The sequence below is a fragment of the Pipistrellus kuhlii genome, unplaced genomic scaffold (assembly GCF_014108245.1).
Source record: "Pipistrellus kuhlii isolate mPipKuh1 unplaced genomic scaffold, mPipKuh1.p scaffold_m20_p_3, whole genome shotgun sequence".
Classification (NCBI taxonomy): domain Eukaryota; kingdom Metazoa; phylum Chordata; class Mammalia; order Chiroptera; family Vespertilionidae; genus Pipistrellus; species Pipistrellus kuhlii.
In genome coordinates, this window is record NW_023425529.1 from 48,595,123 (window position 1) to 48,614,415 (window position 19,293).

General features: G+C 45.5%; 1 protein-coding gene and 1 long non-coding RNA gene across 6 annotated transcripts in view; one reads left to right on the top strand and one right to left on the bottom strand.

Moving 5' to 3' along the window:
* The first annotated feature begins 3,034 nt into the window (after positions 1-3,034).
* The window catches only part of LOC123653196, a 30,484-nt gene continuing 14,225 nt past the window's right edge, over positions 3,035-19,293 (top strand). Inside the window, exon 1 of the long non-coding RNA XR_006742856.1 lies at positions 3,035-3,186. This is a non-coding gene — a long non-coding RNA (uncharacterized LOC123653196). The remainder of the gene's footprint in view (positions 3,187-19,293) is intronic.
* On the bottom strand, positions 8,785-16,368 carry LOC118728246 (retinol dehydrogenase 16). 5 transcript variants are annotated; one of them, XM_036454552.2, is made up of 5 exons: positions 16,238-16,368; positions 14,047-14,426; positions 10,696-10,954; positions 9,682-9,845; positions 8,785-9,133 (listed from the first exon to the last, which is right to left on the bottom strand). In XM_036454552.2, exons 2-5 carry the CDS (start codon positions 14,357-14,359, stop codon positions 8,916-8,918), a joined length of 954 nt encoding a protein of 317 aa, XP_036310445.1. In that variant the 5' UTR covers positions 14,360-14,426; positions 16,238-16,368; the 3' UTR covers positions 8,785-8,915. The 5 variants fall into 5 exon arrangements, with proteins under 5 accessions (XP_036310445.1, XP_045444098.1, XP_045444099.1 ...); XM_045588142.1 differs by lacking the exon at positions 16,238-16,368 and adding an exon at positions 14,878-14,929; XM_045588143.1 differs by lacking the exons at positions 14,047-14,426; positions 16,238-16,368 and adding an exon at positions 12,039-12,264.

Below are 19,293 nucleotides of genomic sequence, written 5' to 3' on the forward strand. Positions count from 1 at the left end.
CACATTCAGAGCCATCCTCTGTCCTCCAGCCAGTGGGTTCTCTAGAGGCTGATCTGACAAAGTAGCTCCTCTGATTTAATATTTTCCATGGGGTTGCGCTGCCACCAACAGCATGAAGGTCCATGGCCTATGCAGGGCCACACCCTCGGGAGCCCATCTTTCCAGCATCCTTCCTGCCAGGCCAGGCCTAGATGTTTATCCCTGGTGGACCCACAACAGAGGCAGGCAATCATTACTCACCTTACTTCCCTCAGTCAGAAAGCCTTCACTCTACTTTGCCTGGTTGCAAAGTTCAGTTCTTCACTCCTCAGCTCAGACCCTTCTCCATGACCCTTCCCCATTCATTGGCTACCACGCCACCATGGCTTACATGGTCTCAACCATCACAAGTGATGGCCGTACCATTTCTGTGTCTCTTGTCCCTTTCTCAGCTGTCAGAGATTCTAGGCCAGGGACAAACCTTGTTATCCTCAGACATTAATTGAGCCCTTACAGATGTGCCCAGAAGTATCTGTAGAGTTGAGTCAAATGCTCTACCCCAGTTCAAAGATTCCCTGAACTGACTATCCTGGGGGTTAAGGACATGGACTCTGCAGCCAAGTTATTCAGGTTCTAATTCTGCCTTAGCCACTTTCTAACTCTGAGTCTTCCTCAGGGACAGAGTTAGGTTAAACCAAATTTTATAGACCTGGGGCCCATCCTGATCCCCAAAAGATAAAAAAGTGCTTCCTAAGGAATGTGTGACACAAAGCAAGAGAGAGGAATCTGGAAGGAAAAGCCTCTGAAGCTGTGTGAATGAATTCCCTGGAAAAGTCCTCCCCAGAAGCACAGAAGCAGGAGGACTGAGAGAGGGCCCCTGTCCCAGCCTAAGCCCTGAAGGAGTCAGAGAAGACCTCAACACTGTATTGGAGATGCAATCCCCCCACCATACACGGACACACCCAAGATGCTGGAGACATTGACTACACTGTCCCGTGCCTATGTCACCAGGGGCAGCAGACTCAGGGTCGCCTGGACCTTCCCCAACAGGTTCACACTGAGCATTGTTATGAAGTCTTGTTTGGTCAGCCATTCACTGGGTGCCGTGGGTACAGACATGCCAATTATTCACCAGGCCCCAGAGTCCTGAGCCCAGTAGGAGTAAGAGAGCAACACTGTGCTGTGACCCTGTAGGGACAACACATGTGTGATTCCAGTTAAGTTTATTTTTTTAAGTCAACAAAAGTGTGATGCATGCTATAAGGAAAAAGAGTGTAGGAGAGGAAACAGGAACATGGTGGTTACAGGGAGTCAGAGTTTGCAAACGTGTAGCTACTAAATGGCAGAGATGGTCCTTCTCATTTTTCTGCTCCTCAGTGCCTAGTACACAATAGGCAATAAGCCCATCTTTGTTAAGTTCTTGGACAGAGTTTGAGATGAAGTAGTATTCAACACTATCTTATAGGTCTCATATAGACAGGTAGAGAGAAATGGGTAAGAGACAGTAATGAAGGGAAAACTAGAGAAGAGAAAGGAAACCAGGGTGGGGAGAGATGGAGGCAGGGAATGAGAAAAAGAAAAACCATGAATAATTCTTTTCCACACCCTGGTTGTGAAAGATACACTTGAAATTCCAGAACTAAGGTTAATAGAGACATACCTACATTGAACATCAAGAGACTAGCTTTGAAACAACCTGCATCAATCCTAAGGCTAAATATCTGCTCAGGAAGTCAAGATCATTTATGCCTGGGAATTCCAAGTTTCACCCTGGAGTGAATGCTCAGGGTAGGCTTTGGGAAAAGGTGAGGATGCTCTTGCCACACTTAGTGCAGACTGCACCCTTGGCTCCAGGGAGTGACACTGTTAGATCTCCTCTCACCCTCCCAAAGGCCATCCTTGCCCCATCTTCCCAAGTCCCAAGCCCACTCAACTTGCAGGAAACTTCTCTGGAAGAGACAGGGGCAGACACTGCAAGGATTGTAAGACCAACACACAGACCTCATTGGCAGGGGCAGGTGTTACTGCTGAAAACAGGTGCATTTGTGCTGTTGAGAGAAAAGAGTTTCAAAAGGCACACGTGTGGTGAAGGTTAAATGTGATGGGAAAAAATCTATAATAATAAAAGTATAATATGCTAATTAGACCAGACATCCTTCCAGACGGCCTTCTGGACCAAGCCAGGGCTGTGAAGGCCAAGCCCCTTGCATGAATTTCGGGCCTCGGGCCTCTAGTAAATACATAAATGTGAAGGCAAGATTTTATTTGAGGTTAAGAGCATTAAGACTAGGGCACCCTCAGGGACATAGAGGGTGGGCAGGATCTAGAAGGAACAGTCTCAGGGTTGTTGCTTCTGGATCCCGTTTGCTCCTTCCTTATATTAATTAATAACTAGCTAAAATTCTCCATATTTCCTTGGTTCACAGTAAAGAACAAGCTGTCATTCAGTTCATCCCCAGCTTGTGAGGGATGGTGGGGAGCAAGTAAGTGCTCCTCCCAACCAAGCCCTTTCCTGGACCCACTGGGGTTCCACGCCCTCTAACCAATCTGATCACCTTCCCAGTTTTTCCCAGGCTAGGCTCTGCCCCTCTGGCATCACCCTGGCTCTCACTGAGCATGCCCAGAAGGAAACACCTCCCTCTTGTGCTAACAACTTTTATTGTGCATGTCCATCATCTGGTTTCTACTGCTCACGTGCCCAGCAGAGGAATTTCCCCTCCTCCTTCCCCTGGGAATCCAGTGTGGGTGTGCAGGGCAGCACCTGGGGTGATCTTCCTGTCAGCTTTGTGGATTAGGTATCCTCAATGGCAGTCCCCTGGAGTGTGTGAATGAGTTTCTTTATGCTATAGCTTCCCTGCAAACTCATTGGAATGCTGTCCTAATATCTGCTTCAGCTTCCCAGTTTATTCAGCTTAATGTTTGATTATTAAGCTTCTTATCTTATTCCCATTTGCTTTCTTACTTATATTGATAACTAGCTAATTATGGTGATAACATAGGATTTTTGCTGAATTGTGATGGTGAAGGGGCTGGCAGAATATCAGGTGAGAGGACAGGGCGGGGCAAGGCTAATTCATGACTCCATTTTGTACTGTGGGGCAGGGCAGAGCTATCCTCCATTTTGTGTAACTGGACCCTAGCCCTCACCCAACCAATCGGGGTCAGCCAAAGCAGTGACATCATCACCCCTATAAAATCCATTGAACTGTTGAAATTCTTTCTCTCTTCTGCCACACTGTAGGCATGGGTGGGACAGAGCCCATGCTGGCATGGAATTCAGGCTTTCTGCAATTGCATCGGACTTGGCTCCCTGGTGGTTCTTGGGGATCACGAGGTCTGGGAGTAACATTTGGGAACTCATGTGGGATCCCCAAGACCCTGAGAGACTCCGATCCGGAGAGCCTGACTGGCGTGGTAAGTGTGTGTGTGTCTGTGTGCTTGTGTGAGCGCTCTGGAGGGATGAGGAAACCCCTTGGGTCAGTGGTGCCTGAAGAGGTCTAGATCAGTGTTTTTCAACCTTTTCTGGGCAAAGGCACACTTGTTTCATGAAAAAAATCACGAGGCACACCACCATTAGAAAATGTTAAAAAATTTAACTCTGTGCCTATATTGACTATATATAAAGTAATTCTCTTGAATAGGAATCAAATAAACACAAAGAAAGTATTTTATAATTACTTTATTATGAAATATTAAGTAAACAAAATAGTGAAAAAATATAAAGTTCTTGTCTTGTCTGCACCTACGGCACACCAGGCAACATCTCGCGGCACACTAGTGTGCCACGGAACAGCGGTTGAAAAACGCTGGTCTAGATGGACGCATTGCTGGAAGACCATGGGCCGGAGGATTCAGAAGGCATTTCGACCTCCCAGGACGAGGTGAGCGGCTGAGGCCAAAGTCTCTCAGGCCGGAGGGGGGTGGAGCCTCTCCCAGGGGTAGTTTTGAGTTGGGGCGTTCATGTTGGGCGCCCTTTTCTTGTTGGTTGTTGTGTTAGTGTGGAGGTCCGGAAGGGCCAATGGCAGACTTATTGTTCTAGGTAGGGGTGTCGAACTCAATCAGAGAAGGGGCCAAAATCTAAAATCCAGCCTAAATCGCGGGCCGAATGGTTTACTGAACAGTCATAAACTGTCATTGTGATGGAAACGCAGCGGAGTGCAGTGATGACAGCGTGGTGCGGGCCACATTGCAAGGCCTGGCTGGACGGATTTGGCCCGCGGGCCTTGTGTTTGACACATGTGCTTTAAAGAATGTGTTCATTTGCATTTGAATGGCTATGCTAGCCAAGAGACAAGTTTACATGTGAATGGCTCTCATGTGAATAGCAGAGAAAAAAAACAACATGGTTTAATTGTTGGATTTTGAAACTTGTTCTTGAAAATATAAAGGTTTATTAATGGGGAGTTGCTGGATGTTTGACTTGCGAGTGCTGAAGGTTTTGGGATTCGGATATGCTTAAAGAATGTGGTTTCTTGTTCAAATTAAGATCTTAGTTTGTATTTGGAATTTAAAATCTGTAATAAGGCCAGCTTTAAAAGTTCAAAGTATAAATTAAATTGGGAGAAGTTATATAAATGTGGTAACTAAAAGCCTAGAGTTAATAATTAAGAATTCAAGATATACCGTGTTTTCCCGAAAATAAGACATCCTCCGAAAACAAGACCTACTTACAGATTTTCTTCTGAGTGAAATATAAGGCATCCCCTGAAAATAAGGCCCCCCTAGGCTAAACATGAGAGATTCTGAAAGAAATGGAGTCATGGGAAATTCACCAGGAAATTCAGGAATTGGATTACTGTATTATGATGATGTTCCAGAAGATGATGACATGATTGTCATTGAATAAATGAGTAAATTCTTGATACTGTAGGATTCACAATTTGTCTGGTTTGTGTTGACAACTACTGTACTACCGTACCGTATACAGGTAATAAATTTCCTTTAATTTCATTTAACAATAAATGTGTACCATATTCTTCTTCATGGAAAAATAAGACATCCCCTGAAAATAAGACTTAGTGCATCTTTGGGAGCAAAAATTAATATAAGACACTGTCTTATTTTCGGGGAAACAGGGTATTACTTGTTTGGTATGTCTATGTTTATTAATTTGAAAGTATGAAGTTGTAACAATTGTGGTATTGTGGTCCAAAAAGTTAAAAGCAGAGACCAAATTCTAAAGTTAACTACTGTTTGTCTCAATTGGCCATTTAAGTTTGATGTGATTAATGATTACAGTACATTGTAAAATCTTTAGAAGAAATAACCTCAAGCAGAGGGGCTTTTCAGAAAATTCAGGGAGTCTGATTGCAACGTAGGGGTCACCGTTCCCCCTACTAGCAGGAGGTAAGCACCTTTCCCAGTGGGAACAGAGAGTGGACTGCACCTCCTTCGCCATCTGGGACCTGCACCATGCTCCCTGCCTCTGCCTACCCAGCATCCATCCCCCTCCAGGGGTTGTTTTGAGTAGCGGTGGCAGGGACACGGAGAAACATTCCCTTGTGACCCTCTGCCCCCTAATGAGACTGTTATAGTTATTAGTGTGACGTTTGATTTATATTTTAAGGATTTAAAACAGTGTGAGAATAATTATTTGTGTGATTTAACCCCCGGCGACTGCTTGGACACTTTTCACCGAGTTTTGTTAGGGGGCTTAGAGGCGCAGTTAGAAATTCCCCCATTCCCCTTTTTCAGGCTTATCAAAATCTGAGATCTGTATCTGTAGGAAAAATGTGGCATTTTAAATTTCAAGTGGCTGGAGGCCTGGGAACAGGGTACTGGACCTGCTCCCTCCTCCCTTGCCTTTTCTATAAGATTTGAGGTATGGTTACTATGTATTTTTGAAGGATATAGAAAGTTTAAAAGTTAATTTGAAAGGTTGTACATATGATGAAAAAGGAGAGCACAGAAAGAGAATGTACTGACAGGTTAGCTAGGAGAGGCAAACCTGTTAGTTTCCTGGTGGTCACTGGGGCAGAGCTTGACAGAGCTGATGGGACCCATTCATCAGTCCAGGGAGCCACCAGACAAACTGTCTGTTTTCCTTGGACATCAAGGACTGTGGACCGCGGAAGGAACACGTATTGGGGGAATGCAGCTGCTGAACTGGACCGAAGTGGAACAACGAGCCTTTGAGGAGCTATAGAAGGCTCTCATCTCAGCACCTGCCCTAGCCTTGCCAGACATCGCAAAGCCCTTCCACCTCTACGTGAATGAGGTAAGGGGCATTGCCAAAGGGATTTTCACTCAGACTCTAGGTCCCTGGAAGAGACCTGTTGCCTAAGATACTGTGGCAGCAGGGTGGCCAGCGTGCCTCTGGGTAGTGGCCACCACAGCATTGCTGGTGAAGGAGACAGATAAACAGACTCTGGGCCAGGAGCTGCCGGCCTGCTTCTGGATGATGGTCCAGAGGAGCCCATTCGTGGCTGCATGGAGGTGAGGCAGTACTGCCATCATCACAAGACGAGGTAGAGGCAGCGGTAGTCACCCTGGACCACACCATTTGGGCAGAGTTCTTGAACTTTTGGCCTTTATCCAGGCACTTAGATGGGGACAGTGTGCCATCCACAGAGAAAGAGGGTTACAAACTGCAACCGGAAGGAATTGGCTGAACAGAAGCAAGCCACCAAAGGACCAGATGATTGGTGGACCCTCCAGATGACAGACTGTTGGTCCCAGAGGCTCTAGGTCAGACATTAGAAGCCCAGTGACACCAGATTACCCACTTAGGTGTCACCAAGACTTCTGAGCTTCTGTGAGGCAGAGTTGCTAGAAGTACTGTCTGTGCACAGGTAAATGCTAAGCAAGGTAAGGGGGTCCCCCTGGAAATTTGGGTCCCAGGGAACTTCCCCAGGAGAGCATTGGTAGGTGGATTTTAGAGATTAAGCCACCAGCATTTTTTTAAAATAAATTTTTATTGTTCTTATTATTACAAATGTTCCTTCCTCCCCCTCTCCCCTCCATTGCTCTCCTCCATCAGGTTCCCACCCCACCCTCTGCCCTTTCCCCATCCCCCATTGTCCTCATCCATAGGTGCACAGTTTATGTTCAGTCTCTTCCCACATCCCCCTCTCCCCTTTTCCCCAAGAATCGTCAGTTTACTCGCCTTCCATACCTCTGATTCTATTATGTTCAACAGTTAATACTGTTCATCAGATCTTTTTTTTAATTTCCTTGGTTTTTAGAATCACTTGTTGATAGTTACATATTTGTTGTTCATAATTTTTATCTTTATTCACTTTCTCTTCTGAAAGAACCCCCTTCAGCAATTCATATAATTCTGGTTTGGTGTGATGAATTCCTTTAGCTTTTTTTTTTATGAGTGAAGCTCTTTATCTAACCTTCGATTCTGAGTGATAGCTTTGCTGGATAGATTATCTTTGGCTGTAAGTTCTTACTATTCATCACCTTGAATATTTCTTGCCATTCCTGTCCGGCCTGCATGGTTTCTGTTGAGAAATCAGCTGACAATCGTATAGGTGCTCCTTTAAAGGTAACTACCAAGCCACCAGCATAAAGGTCTAGTTTTTGTAGACACTTCAGATTAGGTTGAAGTATACCCCACTGGGACAGGAACTGCCTCTATAGTTGTCAGGAGATTGCTCCAGGAGATTATACCTAGATTCAGACTGCCAGTAGTCATAGGATCAGATAATAGCCCAACCTTTGTAGCCAAGGTATCTCAAAGTATAGCTCAAGCCTTAGGACAGGCATAAGCAGGACTCTAAAAAGGAGTTTAACTAAATGTGTCCTAGAACCGGTGAAAATTGGACCAATCCCTGCCCTTCGCCCTCTTATGGGCCAGGTGTACCCCCTACTGGGATGGGTCCCCCCCCACTTTTTGGGATCATGTATGGTAAAACTGGAATTCATAACCATTCCCTTGCTCAAGTCCTTACAGGCTCTGCAGTTTGCTTGTTCTACATGCACTGCCAGTGCCCACCACAGACCCTGTACCCCGGGAACTCAGTGTGGGTAAAGAAATTCACTGCCCAAGGACTCAAAGGGACACTACGCTGTTATCCTGAGCACGCCCACGGCTGTTGAAGTAGACATCACCCAGACCTACTACATGACTCCCAGCTCCTGCATGGCCTGGATCCTGGCAACTAGTGGCCTCACCTATGAGGTCCCCAGCCTGGGCTCCACTCAGGCCAGGAGGAGACTTGATGCCTGCAGGAGGGGAACTGGACTTCAGTGAGGACAATACTCATGGGAACTGTGGTACTAAGGGTCTTGGTAACTATATTTGTTGTTTATGCTGATTCTTACTCATGTTGTCAAGAACGTTTTTACTAGCCAGTGACAAAGTCCAGGGCTAAGTAAGAATAGATAACAGAACAGCGAATGCCCTAAAAGGAAGTAGGCTAAGTCAATGATTTGACTCATGCACATAAGACAAGGTGGGAATGAGAGGGCATGGCAGGGTGAGGCTAATTCCTGACTCCATTTTATACTGTGCGGCAGGGCAGAGCTATCCTCCATTTTGTGTAACTGGACCCTAGCCCTCACACAACCAATTGGGTTCAGCCAAAGTAGTGACATCACCACCCCTATAAAACCCATTGAACTATTGAAATTCGTCCTCTCTTCTGCCACACTGTCGGCATGGGTGGGACAGAGCCCATGCTGGCATGGAATTCAGGCTTTCTGCAATTGCATCGGACTTGGCTCCCTGGTGGTCCTTGGGGATCACGAAGTCAGGGCGTAACATTAAGAATATTGGAAAGAACAAGGTTCTGCAACATTAATCCCTGTCCTGCTCAGAAACCTTCCCTGGCTTTAAAGAAATGTATATTCTTTGAATCAATTATTTAATTGTACTTTAATAATAGTATTTGAGAATATGAACAAAAATGCACCATACTTCTCTCTACAGATGCAACTCCTCCCTCACACAGTACCCAATTCCCCCTATTATGCACCACAATCTTGGGTCACATGGCCTTAGCAGGTCTTGAGCTACTCAAGTTGACCAAGGCATCCACCAGGAAGGTGGGCATGTAGCTCATGGGAAGGTAGATGAGCTTGGCATCCCAGCCAGATGAGTATCGGGTGCGGGGATGGCAGGCGGTCAGAGCATGTTCCATGCAGTTCGTCACCAAGGAAAGATCTTGTGAGCACATTTTATCCAACAATCCAATTACTTTCAGGCCTGTCCAGAATGAGAAAGGAACCAGATGTATTCCCAACTCCAACCATGAAGATCAACTTACAGAATGAGTTTCTAGACTTCCTGGTCCCCTACATTGAATCTAACTAAATTCCTTAGAGGGCGCCTCTCTCCTCCCCCAGGAACAACTGTTTCACTCTCATCCACCTCTGGCTTTATTCCTAGGAACATGTGGAACACACAACTGAAGGTCTGTCTCCCAGACACTAGTAATCTAAGTGCCTGAAAGCCAGCTGCTCTCATACTCGTTAACCAGCAGTCCATGGTGTCTTTTCTCTCTGGCTTTAGTTTCATCCTCAACAAAATGAGAAGGTCACATAAGACAGTGGTGCCACATCTAACAAGCCTGGATCCCTTCCTTAGGTTACCAGTTGACAACATAGGACCACGGAGATAGAATTAAAGGTCCCATGTTTGTGGGTGAGACAGAGCACAGAGGCTGGACCTGAGACTAAGGTGGTACTAACTATGAATCTAGATTTCAGGAAAATGGTTTGCTTCTATCCCCATGAACCACAAAGCTCACTCACTGTGTGCCAGAAACCTCTCCCCATAGGCCTCCTTGACCTCTGGGCTGGCCTTTTCCCAGGCCTCTTGGAAGTTCCTAGAAATCACCGGAGTACTGGTCACAAAAGTCTTGAAGAAACCGGGCTCAATTATAGCCACTTTCACCCCAAAGTGGGAGAGCTCCCTCCTGCAAGGCAAACCAACAGAGAGCAAAGACTTCAGAGGTCTTAGAAAAGAAAACAACACCTGGGGAGAAAACCCAACCCAATAGAACACCAATATAAGATTGTAGTAGATTAATCTCACAAGTGCAGGGAGTTGTGAAGTGCAGCAGACAGGAGGTAAAAATTTATGATGATAGTATTGCCTCTCTACAGAGTTTGAGTATTTTTACGAGTATTTGCATACTTTTGCTTATAACTCTAAATCCTACCATTTCTGCTGAAAGGCACCACTTAAATTCTATCCCCTTGTATTTCTGTCACATGCAATAAAAATCTGGGCTATGCCAGTTTTATCTTTCCCATGTTCTTCAAACCGCTGCCTATTCGTTCCCACCCAGGTCAACCCCCAGCCCTCTGTCCTCTAAGGAGCTGCCTGTGGTCTCATCTCGCCCCTTGTCCCCCTATCACAGCCATCCTCAGCCCTGTAGCCAGTGCAGTCTCTACTGCTGATGTGATGAAGAAGTTCCCTGAAGAAAGTGCTTCCCTGGGCCTTCACTGACAACAGGACCCTGGAACCCAATTCCCATAGCAGTTATGTATGTGGATGGGCTGAGCAGTGAACTCGGATGAGTTCCAATTCTGCCTCAGATGCTTTATGACTGTGAGCAGAGACTGGTAGAATCAACTCCATTGCCCTGAGACCCATACAGACCTCTAGAAGATAAAAAAGTGGTTCCCAATGAATACCTGGCAAAAAGCAAGAGAGAAGGATCTGGAAGGAAGAGCCTCTGAGGCTGTGTAAAATCAACCCCTTAAAAAAGGCTTCCCCAGAAGCAGAAGAACCAGGGGAGGGTCCCTGTCCCTGTCCAATACCTGAGGGAGTCTGAGAAGGCCTCGACACCATACTTAGAGATGCAGTAGCCTCCACCAATGAAGGCCACACGACCAAAGATGCTGGAGACATTGACCACTCGGCCCTTTGCCTTCCTCACCAGGGGCAGCAGACTCAGGGTCACCTCGATCACCCCCAGCAGGTTCACGTTGAGTATCTTCACGAAGTCTTGTTTGGTCAGCCACTCATTGGGTGCCGTGGGCACAGAGATGCCAGCATTATTCACCAGGCCCCAGAGTCCTGGGCACACAGAGGGGAGAGAGGAAGACTGTGCTGAGACTGTGCAGTGAGGACAAGGCTATGGTTCCAATTCACCTTCCAACTGAGTGAGGAGAGCATGAGGAGGCAACATGGGGAGTGGGTAGAACAGAGAACTACATGCTGTCTGTAGGGTTTGGGGCAGGGCAGACCCTGTGAGCTGTGGTGACAGAGTCAGCCTTCCTCCTGGTTTATTCCTAGTGCCCACCCCGCTGCCTGGCAGAGGCGATTTGATGAGACAGGACTGATGCTGAGGAAATCAAGTGAGTCCACAGTGTGGATCACACAGAGCCATGTTCGAGTTTTCATGCATCAATGCTGTCCCCATGAGGGAAAGAGAGAGACACAGGCAGAGAACAAAGAATGAAAGGGGGGGGGGGGCAATGGCAAGATATGTACACAGATAATAATTTAATAAATAAATAAATAAAAATGGAGAGGGGGAAAAGAACAAAACCACTTTGTGTAATGACAAAAAGATAAGAGACAGTGAACACCTAAGAACACTTTGGTTGGGTAAAAAAGATATGAAATCTCAGGTGGGTGAAGTGGAGAATAGGCCTTGGTTGTCACACATCAGTGTTCTCCCCGCAGACAATGTGAATATTCACCCACATTTTCAGATTTCTGGACAGCTTCCATAGTGAGCACTCAACAACTATCATTGAGGGAAAGAGAGAGACAATGACAGAGAGATAATGAAGAATGGAGGGGAGAGAGAAAAACACACACATTGAACAAAAGACAATACTATAAATATGGCTAATATTTGGGAACACAGCTTGGGTAAAAAATACCTAAAATCCCAAATATGAGGAAACATGAACAAGTCTGTGGTTGACTTCAGGTCACTGACCTTGACACAATCTGCATCATCATTGAACTATGATCCTGCAAGAGCTCTGAGAATCCCAAGGACAGGTTCTGAGGGGGGCCCTTGACTGCCCCTCCCCTACTTCAGGCACAGACTTCACCATCAGTCCCAGAGAGTGCTACCCTCTCCTCCCACTTGTACAATAGGCCACTCTCCTCCACCCCCACAGCAGCCCCCTGGCTGATCATTTACCCAGTTTCCTGGAAATCTCTCTGCAAGAGCAAAGATAGACCTCAGGATTTAAAAATTTACCAACCAACAACCTCAGGACAGCGGGAGCAGGGAGCAGTAGGACACAGGGCAAGGGCTGGTGATGGGAATCTGTAAATATTGACCCAAAGAGTGGAGTCCCTGGCCTGCTCAGCCCTACTCTGCCCTTACAGGGGTCATATTTTTCTACCATGTATTTCCCTTCTAAGAACCAAATCCATGCACATAGTTATAGAGATTTGGGTTAAAAAAATAAAAAATAAAAAAAAAGTTTCCCAAAGCATCATTTATGTTGAATAAAATATAGAAAACAATTCCATATCATATCATAAGATACTGCTTTATAACTGGTTTTTGTTTTCTGTAATACATTGTGGACAGATCACGAGAATTCCCATTTTTCTGTTCTAAGCCTTATGGCCAATCACAAGAATTCTCAGATTTTCATTGTTGTCACTTAGAGAAAGACAGTAATGGACAATGCATTTGCTGAAATTAAAAATTACAAAAGAATTAAAAATAATTAGTCTGCTGTCATTAATAGTAAAAATAACTTTTTTATATCAATTTGATATTTTTAAACTGCTCAGTAACCATGGATATTGATGAAGAACATGATAAAATTCTGGATATATTTGTTGACAATTTATCAGATATTCCAAGTGAAGGTGATGAAAGCTTTGACAGAGGCAGTGATATGGTTATTCAATCAACAAGGCAAAAAATAGTAATTTCAAGTGATTCCAAAACTGAAAATTCTATCAATTCCATACATGACTTTGAGTGTAATTTGCGTTTTGGTTGCTGAGATAATGACTGGTCAAAATAGGACTTTCAACCTAATTTAAAGAATATTGAAGGTAATTCTGGAGTTACATTTATATAATCTGATTCTAAGAGCATCATTGAAGTCATCAACTTGATTTCTGATAATGATCTATTTGAACTATTATTTTGTCATCAATCAAACATATATTATAACCAAAATTTAGGAAAGCACAACATTTTGAAAGTAATAAATTATAAAATAGTCACTGAGAGTAAGTGCAACATATAAAATAGGTCAGTATTGTAATAATTATGTATAGTACAAGGTGGGTACTAGATTTATTGAAGGATCACTTTATAAGTCATATAAATGTCTGACAACAATGCTGTACACCTGAAACTAAAATAATGTCAACTGTAATTGATTTTTTTAATTTCTTAATTAATGTTTTTTAAGAAATTTCATTATGTTGTATAATTGTTCATCTTCTATTAATGCACAGAATAGGATACAAACTATGGACAAAATATATGTCAAAATGTTAACAGCATTATTTCTAGGTTGTGAGATCATGGGTGAGTTTTCTCTAACCCTGTGTTTTCCATATTTTCTACATTGATCATGATTTACATTTCTTAGATAAATGAAATCACTGTCTTTTTTCTTCCCCCTTAACTTGACAGGCACAATTGTAGTAAAAGAGAGAGAGGACAGAACACCTATTACATTTCTGACTTCCCTTTCTGACTCTCCTGAAATCTCAAGGTTGTCACCTGAAAATAGGTGGCATCAACTCCCTGATTGATGATTATGACTCACCAACAAGAACATGGAAATGTGCCGAGAACACAGCCCAGCTCCAGCGCTGCCCCCCAGCCACCCATTTAAGCTTCAGGCTAGTGCTCCCTTCTCCACCCCTCCTCCAGAAAGTGGGCCCTGATCTCCCCGGGGCACTCACTCAGCATCTAGACATTCAGAGACACAGACAGGAATTCTGCAGGGACCAGTTCTCCTCAGCACAGACTCTCCTCAAACTACAGAGCTGCAAAGTCAGAGGCGAGGGCAGGGGACTGAGAAGAGGCTCAGCTGGAATGCTGGGTGAGGTGAAGAGAGCTAGTATGACCTCAAGTCCTAGAAAACACGTTGGGAACCTTCCCCAGGTAGAAAGGGGCCTTCTGGTGACAGGAGAGAAGGAACAGACTGGAGAAACCTGTGTGATACCTCTGTCCCCCATGCGCTCCTTCACCCACTGGGTGGCTGCAGCGATGCTCTCTGTGCTGGTCACATCCAGGATCACCGTCTCCAGCCTGTCTGACGTCTTGCCCCTCAGTTGCTCGGCCCCCTTCTCTGTCAGACATGCAGCCAGCACCCTCAAGCCTCGTAGGTCCAGCTGCCTGGCCAGCAGGTTCCCAAAGCCCGAGTCACAGCCCGTGATGAAGACATACTTGTCCTGGAGGTGGCTCACCACCTGTCTCTCCCGGTACCTGCGCAGAAGGTAGCACAGGCCCAAGAGGATGGCCAGATACAGCCACATGGCTTTGCAGGGACAGGCGGTAGGCAAGAGTGAAATGAGAACGTGGCCAGTGTTCAGTCAGGAGGATCTAAGAACACAGGATGTAAGTTAGCAAACCAGCCTCCAGATCTCTGAAATGGAGTCCTCAAGGCTTTTCTGTTCATCTTGTTTAGTGAGTATTTGTTTGTGTAGTGCGTATGATTGATGCCCAATTTTGTATGATCTTTGGTACACTTACACCATTTCTAATAGATAACATTTCATTGCTCAAGAAATCCTTGACCTAATGATAGTTTTCCCAGCTACCTGATCTTGTTCTCCCACTCCTCCCTCTTTCCCTTCTCTCTTCTTTTCCCCATCTACCTGCCCTAAATTGGAGCCCACTATGGTCATGGTCTCATGGTCCAGAACTGTCTTCTTCCCCCTTTCCTGCTCAAGTCTGGAACCTTGCCTCCCTGATCTACTGGAGAGTTTCACAAAGAGAACGCACTTTGAATCCAGACACACGTGAGTTCAATATCGAGCTCTGCTCCACCTACCTTGTGACTTTGGCAGTGGGCGGAGCACCTCAGGTTCTTCTCACTTGGCTCAGCACAGAATTCATTCCTAAGAAAACTGAGCTCTGAATGGAAGACTAAGTTTTGGATTAGAAAGAGAGGGAAAGGGGTATCCTGTCCCCTGATGATGCAGAAGCTCTCAGGGGCAGAAAGGTGATCTGGAGACAAGAGGGTGTCTGACTACCTCAGAGGCAAAGAGGGGAAGAAGGGAATGGGGTAACCACACTCTGGGAAACTTCTCTTAGCACCTGGGAGGGTGGAAAGGAAGGACCTATGGGAAAAAGGCCTAACAGCTGCCCCCTCACTCCATGAAGACGCCCTGTCCCCAACCCTGGCCCTCTGCCTGGTGCTGAGGCTCTCCCCTGCCAGCCGCACGTGCTGAATCCTGACCCAGACCCAGACTCCAAAGGAAGAAAGAATCCGCTTAACAGGGACCAAGGCTGGGTCCATAACACCCCATCAGGGAGGCTGTAAACCCCAGTAACCACAAAGGCCTCTGTGAATTGTATGAAGGGAATAATGGGGAGGTGGAGACACCTGCCCTCTCAGGAGACTAAGGAAAGGACTAGACCCTGGGGCCCAGACCAGCTGTCCGTGAGGGACATCAGAGTGAGATGAGGAAACCATCTCATAAAAGGGGGTGGACCACCAGGTGGACAGTGACAGAAGAAGCCAGTTTCAAGCTCTGGGGCCTCCCTCACTGTCCACAGATTCACAGTTCTGACTGGTAAGCATGGAAGACTAGAGGCACTGTGAGAGGGGAGAGGTTTCCCTGAAGAAAGCAGACTCAAATGACTGGACATAAGCCAGCAAGCAGAAGAGACAGACAGGGGCAGACTCAGACTTCAGCTTTAACTCCTGTCTGCAGAGAGCTACTGTAAAGATCTGAGAGTGTTTGTCCCTTATGTTGGGAGGCAGCAGCAGGATGGCACCTGCTGGCCCTGCAGAAACCAGCCTGTCCCTGCTTCCTGGGATGACTGCCAGCACCCAGTTGCAAAACTTTCCCAAGATAATGAAGGAGGAAAGCAAGGAGGGAGGGAGGAGCCCTCAGGGAGCCAAGGGGCATGCAAACCCTGCTAAGGGGAAAATTTGTGGTTTCTTGGAAGCAACTGGAGATTTCATTTTTTATTAAACATTCCTTCAACCTCAAAGTCTCAAGCACTAGAGGCAGAGAAATCTCCCAGCCCACGTGAGGGGTGCTTCACTCTTGTGAATCCTAAGAGCTATATAACTGCTTGGGGATTGCCAGGAGTTTCAGAGTCCATCCAGTTGGGAACAATCACAGGAAGTTCAGGAGAGAGCAGTTAAGAGAGAAACGAGAATCTGGGTGACAGTCACTCACCTGGAAGCTACAGGGGCTAGAAACAGAAATCCTTCCGAAGAGTCCAAGAGACCCAGTCTCACACCAGTGAGTCTCTGTAGTAGATCTTTAACAGTAAGTAAAAGGGCAGGTCAGCTTGGCTAGGCTCCAGGGCACCACTGCTTTTGAAACCTGAGAGCTGAAAAAGAGACACCCGCCCCCTGGTGTCTCCACAGAGTCTTAGCAGAGACTTCTGTCAAAAACACCTTCTATTACTTGTATGGGTCTCTAAGAAGGGATTACATGGTACATGAAAAGGGGCTCTGGAAAAGGTATGGAGTGAGGGTCAGTTGTACAAGCTTGCTTTCAATTTTATAGGTATGCAGCCCCATTGCCTGGTTGTGGATCCAAAAATGTTGAGATGCATCCCTGCATTTAAGTGTGAAGATCCGGCACTGGAGGGGATGAGTGTTACCGGTGGAAAGTCATTGAGCCTGCACTCCTCATAAAGGTCCAAGGCAGTAATAGCAAAAGTGAGGGCAGTGTCCTAGGGGCTGTCTCATAGCATGGGTCCCAGCCCCTGATGGGTTCATCACCCCGGCCCTGGCTCCCTCCCCAATGATGGAGCCCAGGAGGAGGACGGATGGGACTTTTTGGAGAGTCTGAGGTGAAGATTTGGGCTGATTTGCATTGGATTTCCTTGTTGTTGTTCCACCTTCAGAGTTGGCCCCCTGGAGTCACAGTCCACATTTGGGGCCACTGGACCCATCTGGAGCAGCTCTGCCCCAGGTAGAACCTAGCATGAAGGGCCAAGGGTTTATAACCCCACAGTTCTCTGACACTCTGGAGAGCACTCTTTGGGGTGAATCCAAACCTTCTGAACAAACACTTTTAAGGCCAAAGTATTATGTATATCAATGATTCTTTATTTTTTCAGTTTGTTTGGTGTGCCTGTCTATGTATGTGTGTAAAGAATATTGTGCAAATCCAGAGACTGCAGATTAAGCATGAAGTTCTTGCTTGGCCTTTGATTGGGAGACATGCATTGACCTTGAGTCAGCTGACACCAGAGCTTTGAAGAATGCAGAGATCCTTGAGGATCCTTGTGGTCATCTCTGTGTCCTCAGCAGTCTCTCGTTTCACACCAAGCTCTCACTAATGTTTGAGACTGAATAGCCCTGCAACATCCCACCTCCCTCTCTGTATCACGAAGAACAGAGAGATTGTTCTACAACATGAGGTTCCCCTGAAAGCACCATATTCATGATTTTAAACCAAAGGAAGAAAACTAAGACACCTGGCAAGTACTCCCCAACTCCAATTTGTACTCAGCCCATGAATATCTTTCACTATGTGCAAATGCCCACTCTCTCTTTAGTCCACTCTCAGAAATAGTCAGAACCCTTGAGGCAAATGTTGGGGCCTCAGCAAGCACTGCAAAATTAAGGGAACTCCTGCCAAGAATACAGTAAGTGCTCAATAAAAGTTTTAGAAATTAAAGAAACCAAGATGGAAGCATAGGTAAACACCTATACTGCTCCTTCACACAACAATTTCAAAACTGCAACTGGAAGACAGAGCAGACATCGTCCAAAACCACCAAAAAGCTATCTGAGTGGAAATCCTACAACTATAAGGGAAGATAAAAGGACAGTGAGACCCATAGGAGCAGCAGAGGACAGAGATGCAGAGATCCACAGGTGCAGAAAGGTTGGACGGCTAAATAAGTGGCTGGCTTACTTTCGGCATTCAGAAAGGGCGGGCAGCAAATAGGCTGCTATCATTCTCATTCAAGAGGGAAACAAAACCTCCCGATTACACTGAAATCAGTCCTTGGTGAGACTTTGGGTACCCAGATTCATTCAGGGAGAAACCGGATTGTCTGGAAGAGGGCAAAACTCAAGAGCAGCCGTCTCTCAGAGGTGCATGCAGCTATTTCTGTGGGACAGCCTCGTAGGATGGGTCTGATGGGAAACCAAGGCTGTGTGTTCAGCCCTGAGACTCCATCACATCCAAGCTGAGCACAGAAGCTCTCCCAGCGTAGACACAGCTAATCCTCACAGCCAATTGGCCTGGAGGTCAAGTCCCCACAGTGATACTAACAACAAGTTCGAAGCTTAACTACAAGACTCACACACAGTACACAAAGAGGCATACCAAGCATGTCCACCTCTGGTAATTAGGGAGGCTGAGCCACTGGGCCCTGCTAGGACACCTAGCACACCAAGCCACCCCAGCAACTCAGGGAAGCAGTCAAAGAGGCAGGTCATGAATGAAGAAACTGGAAGAAAATAAATGACTGGATCTATAGTTCAAAACCATAGTAATAAGGTTTGTCAAGAATTTCCTAGAAAATGCCAATATATTTAATGAGACCCTCAAGGATATGAAAAAGGATCAACTAGAAATTAAGCATACACTGACTGATATAAAAAATATTATACAGAGATCTAACAACAGACTAGAGGATTGCAAGAACCAAGTGAAAGATTTGGAATACAAAGAAGCAATAGTCAACCAGAAAAGCAAAAATAAAAAAGAATCCAAAAAGTTCAAGATAGTGTAAGAAGCCTCTGGGACAATTTCAAGCGTACCAACATCAGAATTATGGGAGTCCCAAAAGAAAAAGAGAGAGTAACATACTGGAAACTTATTTGAAAAAATAGTGACCAAAAACTTCCCCCACCTGGTGAAATAAATAGACTCACAAGTCCATGAAGCACACAGAACCCCAAACAAAAAGAATCCAAAGAGGATCACACCCAGATACATCATAATTAAAATAGCAAGAGCAAAAGACAAAAAGGGAATATTAAAAGCGGCAAGAGAAAAACAGTAAGTTACCTACAAGGGAGCACCTATACGACTGTCAGCTGATTTCTCAACAGAAACTATGCAGACCAGAGGGAGTGGCAAAAAATATTCAAAGTGACGAATAGCAAGAAACTACAAGCAAGATCACTCTACCCAGCAAAGCTATCATTCAAAATTGAAGGTCAGATAAAGAGCTTCACAGATTTAAAAAAAAAAAAAAAAAAAAAAAAAACTAAAGGAGTTCATCACCACCAAACCAGTATTATATGAAATGCTGAAAGGTA